The sequence below is a fragment of the Guillardia theta genome, assembly GCF_000315625.1.
Source record: "Guillardia theta CCMP2712 unplaced genomic scaffold GUITHscaffold_37, whole genome shotgun sequence".
Lineage (NCBI taxonomy): Eukaryota > Cryptophyceae > Pyrenomonadales > Geminigeraceae > Guillardia > Guillardia theta.
In genome coordinates, this window is record NW_005434637.1 from 80,022 (window position 1) to 90,736 (window position 10,715).

At 51.6% G+C, this 10,715-nt stretch overlaps 3 protein-coding genes across 3 annotated transcripts in view; 1 reads left to right on the forward strand and 2 right to left on the reverse strand.

Annotated features, from left to right (window-relative positions):
* Nucleotides 1-176: 176 nt before the first annotated feature.
* On the reverse strand, nt 177-5,666 carry GUITHDRAFT_139244 (hypothetical protein; the record flags this gene model as incomplete). Its single annotated transcript, XM_005831875.1, has 26 exons — nt 177-217; nt 264-322; nt 370-455; nt 509-559; nt 609-692; nt 746-811; nt 893-941; nt 984-1,022; nt 1,098-1,159; nt 1,215-1,247; nt 1,499-1,557; nt 1,726-1,762; nt 1,809-1,862; nt 1,909-1,986; nt 2,039-2,083; nt 2,152-2,206; nt 2,331-2,408; nt 2,716-2,765; nt 3,074-3,131; nt 3,197-3,228; nt 3,275-3,346; nt 3,391-3,447; nt 3,640-3,758; nt 3,873-3,967; nt 4,170-4,228; nt 4,443-5,666. 26 exons carry the CDS (start codon nt 5,664-5,666, stop codon nt 177-179), a joined length of 2,742 nt encoding a protein of 913 aa, XP_005831932.1.
* A 1,112-nt stretch (nt 5,667-6,778) lies between these two features.
* GUITHDRAFT_71669 (hypothetical protein) lies at nt 6,779-8,207 on the forward strand (the record flags this gene model as incomplete). The annotated part of the gene is made up of 9 exons (XM_005831876.1): nt 6,779-6,991; nt 7,027-7,185; nt 7,227-7,328; nt 7,402-7,476; nt 7,609-7,659; nt 7,715-7,756; nt 7,801-7,872; nt 8,026-8,085; nt 8,142-8,207. 9 exons carry the CDS (start codon nt 6,779-6,781, stop codon nt 8,205-8,207), a joined length of 840 nt encoding a protein of 279 aa, XP_005831933.1.
* A 1,894-nt stretch (nt 8,208-10,101) lies between these two features.
* Nucleotides 10,102-10,715, reverse strand: part of GUITHDRAFT_71629 (hypothetical protein) — a gene marked incomplete at both ends in the record, with an annotated part of 2,118 nt that continues 1,504 nt past the window's right edge. Inside the window, 3 exons of the mRNA XM_005831877.1 lie at nt 10,102-10,161; nt 10,213-10,269; nt 10,429-10,504. Coding sequence (XP_005831934.1) covers nt 10,102-10,161; nt 10,213-10,269; nt 10,429-10,504 — 193 coding nt within the window. The remainder of the gene's footprint in view (nt 10,162-10,212; nt 10,270-10,428; nt 10,505-10,715) is intronic.

A 10,715-nucleotide genomic window follows, 5' to 3' on the forward strand; every position in this document is an offset into this window, starting at 1 on the left:
CCTCCTCTTGTTGACCTTGATCACAAATAGCCTGCTCGTTGGCAAAAGACGCCTCTGCGCTCTACTTGCTTTTAAATGCAGAAAGTCATAGCAGTCTCAGACTTTCGGAGACGCGGCTTGTGACACCTGTCTGGCGCGGAGCCTGAGGAAGACAAGGGGGCTGAGTTACGTGGTGATCAGTTCAAAGTCCAATCCTCAGACTCATAGTAATTGTTCGCTTTGGTAAATCAGTGTCAAGTTTCTTCGCAATCGCAAGGCCGCACCTTGAAGAAGGGTTTCCAACATGTTGCACATCTCATGATACGTTAGCTTTCCTCCCCACCTGTTCGTTTGTGTCATCACTAGCGCCAAGTTGAGCATCCAAGTGACCTGAACTGCTTTCCATCTGGACTCAAAGTCGGATCAGTCGCAGACGGTCTGCTGATCTCAGCTCCAGAGAAATCAACTGGGATGTACTGACGATACAGACAAGAGTGAGACAAGAAATCATGTCCGCCTCAGCTCTTACTTCTTCTCTGTTGTTCAAAAACTTCTTTAGCTCCTCTTTGAGATTCAAACCCTGCGCATCATCCGAATCAAGGCGATCACCTTGTAGTTTCTGAACCTACCTGCCCAGCTCGATTGAACAGCGCTCTCTTGTATTTCTCGATACAGCTCCTCATGTAAAGAAGTTTTGCATATGGCAGCCCAGCCTGCCACCCGCGTCATCACTGGAAGCACGTCGAAGTGCTTTAGGATCGATGACCTGACCCTCGCTCATGTCCGGAGGTAGTTGCGTGACAAACACAATCTTGTGGAGCTGATTCAACATCTGCCCAGTCATCAATCTTCCTTTTCCTCTCTTGCTCTCTCCTGTCCTGTCCTGTCTTGTCCTGTCCTCTCTCCCCCTCACCTGACTTGCGGGATCAATCTCCTTCACGTTGGCTGCTGGCACTGCATCCCTTCACGTCAGGGTACGAGTCAGCATCTCTTTCCTGCTTCACCGCGCAAGCTTGAGGACACGCCAGGCCGGGAGGTTTTTCCTGCAGCATGGCAACATCAGTTTCGACCCTGCAGCTCTGTGAAAGCATTCTGCAATCTGTAACAGAGGAATGGACCAGTCCAAAGGCCTCTGCTGACAGTCGCAATCTACCTTGTCCTGAGACTCTAGGAGTGATCGCTATGTACAAGGAGAGCAGATATCCTCACGATGTTTTCGCCACCTCATCTCTTACCTGGCGTCTGCGGTAGGTGTCGCGGGTTTGCACCTGCAGGACATGGCGGCAGCGGGAAGGGAAGTCATGAGCAGAGAGCCAAGAACGAGGAGAGGCGATACCTGGGGTGTTAGGAAGATTTGCACTTGGCGTGTGCGGGATGATGGGGCCACGGCGGACAGGAGAGGATCGTCTGCCAGGGGAAGTGCCGCCGAAGAAAATACTTGCACCTCGTGTTGTTGACTCACGCTGTGAGAAGATGTCGATGTTGGCTTGAAAACAATCTTGCAGAATAGTTCTTCTACCTGACTTTTGAGCAGCGCTTCATATCTCTCCTTGTCAATCTGAAGATCATACTTCATTACTAAATTCCACAAGATTGATAGGATTTCACGACCATCAACGATTGAACTTGTGTCTCCAGTTGCATATTCCTTGTGTAAAGCTCATCGGTTCTTTCCATGCAATCTCTGCAAGGAAACAATCAAGACTTGTTGCAGTATCAAGGTTTGTAACTTCCTTCTTGTCATACGGTCGTTTCTGTCCCAACAATTAATCTGCATCATGATCTGCAAGCCTTCATCAGCAAACCATGGAAGACACAGACAACCATACCTCGATGATGTCTGGACGAGCTGCTGTGTCTGGATTCATCATCGTTTTTACGAGCTGCGCCAAATCATCACAACTTCAGAAAGGCGAACAACGTCATCACCTCCTTGAGTTCGTCAGAGTATTCCTTCGTCGGGTCATTGATTGGTTCAAACCGTCCTTCCACTATGTTTGCCGCAGTCTGAATATTATGCAAGAATCATTAAATTCACATAAGATGAGCTGGGGATGACCTGTAAAGGATTGTTCTCCGAGAAAGGAGCTTTCAAGCATATCATCTTTGTGAATCAGCAAGTCAGATAATCTTCTAGGTATCCCATCACACGACGATTGGTTGACAGTTCACCTGATACAGAATGACACCCAGTGACCAGATATCCGCCTTCTCCGTGTACGGTCTCCTGCAAGTCTGCAACTTCACAAGAGCCAACGATTTTGTTTTGTCTGCAGGCAGAGCAAATTGACGAGCAACAAGTAGCACAAGCACATCGCAAGGAACAAGCAGCAGAAGAAACGGTATGGGACCTCTCGATGATCTCAGGGCAGGAGTAGGTGAGGGTTCCGACCACAGAGGACATGACGCTGATCTCCGTGTGTTTTTGACTGTCGGCAATGTCAGACTCCGAACATTACATCAAGCGCAATTTTCACAAATCCTCTCACACAAGAGAGGCACATTCTCAACGAGTAAAAGCATCGTTCAGATGACAGAATGCTGTTTACCGAGCCAGGCCGAAGTCGACCAATATCGGTCGTTGTCTTGACAACTACAAACTCCATTACTGTTCTCACAATCAACAGCCAAAAGACGACTTGAGTGAGCGAATCGACTTCTGTGGTGAGAAGGATATTGGATGGTGTCAGGTCTCTGCGGGTATTGGTGAGATTAAGGCAAAGAAATTTCGGCTACCTGTGTGTAATGTTCTTCTTCTTGTGGATGTAGTAGAGCCCATGACATATCTTGCAATGTAAAGATTAATCGAATACAAGAAATAGAAAGACGGGCAAGGTATGTCAGGCAGGTGATAAGACAATGCTGTGTAACGAGACAACAGCGCTGAGGGATGATGTCCATAGAGTGTGAATGCGCTAGGAAAGCCGAGCCAAAAACACAACAAGGTAGATACGGCAAGTTCGATCAAGAGCAACACTTGAACATGATTCAAAGGACCATTACAACGACCATCATGTTGAAAACAAACGAACAAGACCAAACCAATGGTGTGATTGCTGACGAGTGCAAAATCACTGAACATAATGGTTCTCACCTGTATGAGCAAGTCTCTGATATTCCTCTCTGGAATTCTTTGATTCTTCCCCGAATGACTGTAACAAGTGAGTTTGAAGATGTCACAATCGTTTACATTCAGCGCTCGAGCCGTCAAGTTCACCTGTTAATTAGCTCCATCAAACTTGATCCTTCCTGTTTGACTATCAGAGACATCAGTACACAATCTAAGTCCCATCACCACTAGTTCCATCACAATGTACAGCCCTCGATCACTTCCACTGATCGATCTGTCCGTGAACGAGTCGACGTACTTGAAAATTGTCACATGCTCTGATGCATCTTAAAGAGCGTTACCTTGACGATGTTGGGATGACTCATCTGCTGCAAGAGCGACACCTCTCTGTGCGTGTCCTGTGACGTCATCACCTCCTCAATCACCACTACCTTCTCCTCCTCGTTTTTCTCTTCCCACTGCTTCCTCCCCTGTCCCTCACTCCTCCCCTCCTTCATGTCCCCTCCTCTACCCTATCCTCCCATTTCTTCTCCTCCTCCCTCTACTTCCTCTCTGCGCATGTCGCCATGATCTGATCTGCTGTCTCTCACTTTCTCGAGTTGGACATCAGCGTCGATGGGGATTTCCTTGAGCGCGTAGTAGACTGGTCCGTCTGCTCCTCCTCCTCCTGCCAGCCTAGCTCGCCAGATGGTTCCGAAAGCTCCTTTTCCTGTAAGGATAGGTAGTGAAGAGTACAGTGAATGACAACGACCAGAGCAAGGCAGGAGAGGGCAGGAGAGAGCAGTGGAGGAGCGATGGCAAGGAGGAGGCAGGAGGAGCGTACCGATTGAGTCACCCACGAGCAAGTAGTCTCTTATCCTCTTGTCGCTCTCCATGTCCGACCGCATCTCGCCGATGGCCTGAAGAGCAGGAGGTGAGCTGAGCAGGGAGAAAGAGCTTGCGTGCCTTTCGCATGCTCTCTAGCTTGTCGTCAGGAAGATCGAAGAGGACACGAGCAAGTTTGCTGTGGAGAGAGATCACGGAAGGAAGGCGAGGAGGGAGGAAGGGAGGGGCAGGAAAAGAGGAGGTGAGGGGGGAAGGGGTTGGGAGTGAGAGAAGTGAAGGAGTCGAATTCTGTCACCGGCACTTCTCCAGGTCCCGCTGGTATTGTCCAATCTCGATGAACCTCTCAAAGATCGACTGCAGAGATCCAGCGGTCAAGCAGAAAACAGGCAGACGAACGTTGGGAAGGATACAGGAGCAAAGATTCTCCGGAAACTTCGTCGATTCCGCTCCAGCGAGAACAAAAATCGCAGAGCCTGCAAGCAGGAGGTCGGGCGACTTGACAGAGCCAGGAAATCAAAGAAAGCAAAGGAGGAGGAGGGGGAGGAGGCCGGGGGGGGAGGGGGGGCACCTTGACTGCGTGGGCAGCGACCGCGAGGACTTGCGTCTCATGCATCGGGTCTGAAGCTCGTGTTCCATCCTCTCCCGCAGGAACCTTCTTTGCATTCTCGCACTCCATGAGAAGAACTTTGGTGAGGATGAAAATTCCGTTGGACTGTCGAATGTGACAAGAGTTCTCATCATCGAACGCCAGCTCACTGAGGAGCGAGCATCCAGCGATCAAAATGTCGTCCCTCCCCACCATCTTGCTCTGAAAGTCTCCCACCCGTCCGAGAATGTTCAGAACTATGTTGATCCCTCCCAACAGTCTGATCTGCCTCACAGAATCTTGCGTCACCGTCCGCTCAAGCAAGCGGAGGCCATACAGAAGAATGCTGTCCTCAGAGCTCTGAACCATACTGAGGAATATGCGGATCGACTCGAGGTTCACCAGGGTGATCTTGTTCTCCTCGATCTGGCAGAGGTTGTACAGGATGTCCGCAACCAGCTCGCGGTATTCCATCTTCATCTTGTCCGAGTCCAGCAGCTCGAGCAGCTTCTGCCCTGCAGTCAGCCCGTCGCCGGTGGGAAGGAGAAGGATCCCCTGGATGTCCTGAGAGAGGATGGCCGTGCTTCGGCTCAGCTTCTGCAGCGCCATCAGCACGCTCTGCAGCAGGAACCTCTCAGCTGTGGACAAGAGGTAGCACATGGTCTTGCGGCACTGGATGATCCAGTCCGCCTCCAGCTTGCTCAACATGCTGGCGATGTGCGTCAATGGCGGGAGGCTCTGAGCTACTGACGCCTGATCGAGCAGCTCGCTGTAGTGCTTGTTCCCTTCCTCTTCAAAGATAGCAACGAGCTCCTCCCCTCCTCCTCTCATCAAGAATCGTCTCTGAAGAGCTTTATCTCGAGTCAGGATCCGAATGCTCTGCATTACCACCAATCTGTGATTGCCTGACGGCAGCTGTTGCCATCTCCCCTCCAGGAATCTCATCTCCAGCAGATGCTGTAGCAGCTGTAAGAAGACGCTATCTTGGGTGCACGGACGTCTGAGAACACCTGCCATGTCAGGGTTCGAGCTTCGCACTCCCAGGAGGCTACTGAAGTCATACACGCTGTTGTAGTGAGTAATGAACATGTCCAACATCTTCGTTTCTTCCTCCACATTCTCGTTGATCATATCCAACGCGTCGCCGTTCTCTTGTATCACACGAACGATCCTGGACATGAACTCCCTGTGACTCTCGGGCTCCATGGCGAGCTTTGATCAGGGAGAAGGTAGTAAGAGAGTCCAACGAGCGCGAGGGAGGTAGTGAATGGAAGGAAGAAAGGAGGGAGAAGAACAGTAGTAGGAGAGAAGGAGGAGAGGGAGGGAGGAGAGGGAGGGAGGAGAGGGAGGAGAGGGAGGGAGGAGAGGGAGGGAGGAGAGGGAGGGAGGAGAGGGAGGGAGGAGAGGGAGGATCAGCTCGTCATGACGACGACATCGCCTCTTCTTCTCTTCCCTTCATCTTCCTCCGCCTTAGCGACATGTTTCCGGATCAGGTTGAGCGGAAGATGGGTGAGCCAAAATAACTAAACCGCAAATGATGGGTGACCACACGCAGTGTTTACTGATCCTAGCAGCACCGTGTCACACAGACAGTGAGGAAATCAGAGGGACGCAGATAGCAGTGCGCAGATAGCAAGATGCAGAGGACGAACAAGAGGAGGAGAGAGCAGGAGGGACGTGGGGCAGGAGGGAGGGGAGGGAGGAGAGAAGAGCAGGAGGGACGTGGGGGCAGGAGGGAGGGGAGGGAGGAGAGAAGAGCAGGAGGGACGCGGGGCAGGAGGGAGGGGAGGGAGGAGGGAAGTGGAGGGGGGAGGAGGAGTCCAAGGGAAGGGAGAGGCAGGAGGCGATGGTGTATGGGATGGGATGAAGTAGGAGAGATGGTACATGTAGAGAACGAAAAGGCAGGGGAGGGAGGCTACGTAGATGATACGGTATGAGGAGGACTGTGCTAGGTTGAGATAAGGGTAAATGAGGGGGTGAAGTCATGAAAGGAGGCGAGGTGGTTTGGGCATGACCATGATGTTGCTAGTATGTCAATTGCACTATACTGCTTGATTTGATGTGAAACTGTGACGAGGACAAAAAGATGAGAGGTTTTACTGTGCTAGCCCCAGCAGGTAGCTGGTTGTATGCGACTGTTCCAACCTTGAAGCCCAGCACCAACTGATGACGCACAAGATCCTCGAGTTCATCCGCCAAGTTCAAGTTGCCATCAGTCAGCCATCCCTTCTGCGTTACTTCGATCCAGACCCCGTTGATCCTTCAGTGCCGGGCGGCGAACCTGAGCATGTCGAATGTGAGAGACTCTGATGATGGTAATGGCCTTACTTGGAACCTCAGGCTGCTCTCCCGCCTTCTGGATGTACATCATGCTGTGTGTTGGTCTTGTGCTCTTCGCCGCGATCATGGCAGGCCTTACGATGGCGCTGATGAGTTTGGACGCCATGAACATCGCGATCATCGAGGCGAGCGGCACCGACAATGAACGCAAGTATGCAAGCGCCATCAAGCCTCTCATACAGAATAGGCAAGTGATGAGATGCGAACGAGTGCAAATGTGTGTAAGAGCTGGTTGAGCAGGCACCTTCTGCTTGTTACGCTGCTGATTGGAAACGCAACCGCGATGGAAGCTCTACCCATCTTCTTGGATCGACTCGTACCCAACTACATGGCCATCATTCTCTCAGTCACCTTCGTCTTGGCATTTGGAGAGATTCTTCCTCAGGTCTGCTGTAAAGTCGGAGCTGAAAGGCTCACAAGCTGCAGGCTATCTTCACCAAGTTTCGTCTTCCCATCGGAGCTTACTTCAGCTATTTCGTGCTGACCCTGGAGCTCATCTTGTTTCCCATCGCATGGCCGATATCAAAAGTAAGTCTTAATCAGCATGTGCCGACGGCTATGCTGTCACAAGGTTGACAATGAGGTGACGCCTCCGCCTCAGATGCTGGATTACTTCCTTGGGAAAGATCACCCGACCATCTACCGCCGAGCCGAGCTGAAGGAGCTGACAAGACAGGTTGACGCATGCGAGAAAATCAGTTTGAGACGATGAGCGCAAGAGGCCTTGAGAACAGACTAGACATGTGAAGAGCACGAGAGACAGCAAGATCAAAGGTTGAAGAGTACCTAGCAACTGATTTACTTGTAGCATCTCATAACATGCGACGGACATGGAACTTTGACTCACGACGAAGTGAAGGTGAACGAAGTCTCGACCTGACTTCCTGAGTTGTGTTCTCACTTGTTATATACAGGTCATGAGTGGTGTGCTGGACATGGCGAACAAACAAGCCAAAGTTTTTATTTGTGTGCAAATCTCAACAAAGTGACGAACTTCAAGGACGCGATGCATAGCATAGATGGAGTTTTCATGCTGGATGCCGAGGCCGTTCTTGACATGAGTTGCATGAGAGTAAGTGGAAAGAATACCATTGCCAGAAACATTACTTCTCATTCATTGATTGGTTTCATTTTCATAAAACATACATCACGCTCATCTCACGTTTTTTTACATGAACGTTTATCCCTTTCTTATCAATTGTTGACATCATGTTTGAATCCGCAGGAGATCATGTCGTCCGGTCACAGCAGGATTCCCATCTTTGTTGGCTCCAAAGACAATGTGGTAAGCGATCAAGTGTGAAGACACCCTCGTTCCAGCTTTGAGTTTGCTTCTCACAGGTTGGACTCCTGATTGTTAAGAATATCATCCTTGTCGACCCGGAGAACAATACGAAGGTGTCCTGAACTCTCAAGTTCCGCAACTCTTGTCTTCTTCAGCTACTGCCTTTTCTTTTCTTCTAAACCGAGAATTCCCGCAGGTGAAAGACGTGAGCAGATTTGCGATTCGGAAAATTCCCAAAGTGTCCGACAAGGTTGACTCGACAATGCTTTGTAGCGACGACAACGATTTGTGATGGAAATGAGAAGCAGAACATTGAAATCAGCGTGATGATGTGTATGCTGTTGAGGAGATGATGATGATGATGATGATGATGGAGGTGTCGAGGAGCTTGGACTCAAAGATGATAACATGACGATCAGTAATGATTTTCTCAGCTTCCTCTCTTCGAGTTGTTACATTTCTTCGGGCAAGGCCGAGCTCATCTAGCGCTGGTGGGTCTCCTCCTCCTCCTCCTCCTCCTCCTCTTTTCCTTCTTTCTTCCTCCCCTCATCTCTCTCCTCTTCCATCTCTTCCTCTCGTTCTCTTCCGTTCCTCTTCCTTCTCTCCTCCTCTCCTCCTCCTACACCACACCGCCACCATCAGCCTGCCCTTCTTTACCCCTGCTCAGTCCTCACATGCCTGCAGGTATGCCAAGAGGATCCGTCAGGCTCGACGCCCATCGATTCGTGCCCTGTGAGAGGAGAGGAGAGATGGGAGCGAGCTGAGTGCGGGCAGGTGGTCGGCATCATTACCATGGAAGATGTCATCGAAGAGCTGATTCAGGAGGAGATCCTCGATGAGACTGATGTACCCCTGCCTCCTCCTTCTCCTCCTTCTCCTGCTCCTACATCACCACCACCACAACCGCCGCTGCCGCCACCACCACTGTTAACACTGCTTCCTCCTCCTCCTTCCCGACCACGTCTCCCCGATTGCTCCCTATTCTCCATATCTTTCTCGCTGGCATCAAATTGCCAGCTCTGACATCATCCAGTTGGGCCCTGATGCTGCAGCAACGCTTGCGGACAAGTTTATCAAGAAGCAGGTGAGATGAGGGAGGAAGGGGAGGAGGAGGGGGAGGGGTATGAAGAGTGGGAGGAGATGCTAATCAGATTGTTTCCCTTTAGCGTCGAGCAAATCTTTCGGCATCGTCTCTAAATCAAGCTGAAGGTCAAGAAGCTCTTCCTGCCCCTCCTTCCTTCCCCCTGCTCCTCCTCCTGCTCCTGCACCTCCCCCTGCTCCTGCTCCTCCCTCTGCTCTCTCTCTCTCTCTCTCTGCCTTTGTCGATCTGCCTGCCTGCCTGCCTGCCTGTCTCTCTCTCTCTCTCTCTCTCTCTCTCTCTCTCTCTCTCTCTCTCTCTCTCTCTCTCTCTCTCTCTCTCTCTCTCTCTCTCTCTCTCTCTCTCTCTCTCTCTCTGTTCTCCTGTTCCTCATTCATTCACTCGCTTTTCCTCCACAGGTGCAGCGACACGAGACTCGCACTCAGTTGACGTTTGTTCCTCTTGCTCCTTGACGGCAGGGCCTGACCGCGTCTTTCCTCGCAGATCTCTCCCGACCGAGCATGGCGAACTGCCGCGCTCGCTGCTCTCATGAAGCGAGGCAGGTCAGCAGAGTCTCAGCCAGACCGAACCAACGGACAGAGAGGACGAGGATCGTTGCCGGTAACACCCGCTAACCAACTTGCCCCTGCCCCTGCCCCTGCCCCTGCCCCTGCCCCTGTGCCCCTGCCCCTGCCCCTGCCCCTGCCCCTGCCCCTGCCCCTGTGCCCCTGCCCCGCCCCTTCCCCTGCCTCTCAGAAATGCTCTCTGACGTTGAGAGTAGAACACACTAGAGGATGTGGACCCGGAGAGTCTCGAGGCGAGACTGCTGCCACGGAAAATGCCAATGTAGTGAATTACATGACTGAATATAGCGAAACCTGCTGCTCGTGTCGATTCCCCTCCTCCTCAGTGCCTTGATTCTCTTGTCTACCCATCGCTCATCCTCCTATCTTGATCATTGGCCTGTTCTTGCTCGATGCCAGTTCATGCATGTCCCCCTGCCGTGCCATTTCAACCACCTCTTCCCTCCTCCCTCAAAAAATGCTCACGTTGCCGCCATGTTTCGCTGCTTTCCTCCAAACCGCAGCGTGAATGACGTCGAGAAGCTGCTCACGAGCATTAGGGGCAGGTAGTGAGAGGAGGAGACGAAGAGGAGAGGAGGGTAGAATGAAGGATACAAAGGAGGGAGGAAGAAAGGAGAAGCGAATGGTAGGGAAGGTCAAACGACGAGGAGGAGGGATGGAACAGGAAAGGAGGCTCCATACCTGATCATCGCCGTCGCCGCTGCGCATGCGATCCCTTAAAGAAACTTCCTCGTTGCCAAAGAGACAAACTTTGATGCTGCAAAGAATGATCAAATAGCGACAAGGGAACAAGGAGCGAGCAAAGGTACAGTACAGAGGTAGAGAGAAGGGGAACGAGGAGGGAAGAAGTAGAAGGGTGAAGGAGGAGGGGGATGAAGACGAGGAGGAGGAGGAGGAGGAGGAGGAGGAGGAGGAGGAGGAGGAGGAGGAGGAGGAGGAGGAGGAACCACCTCCGTCTGCAGTAATTC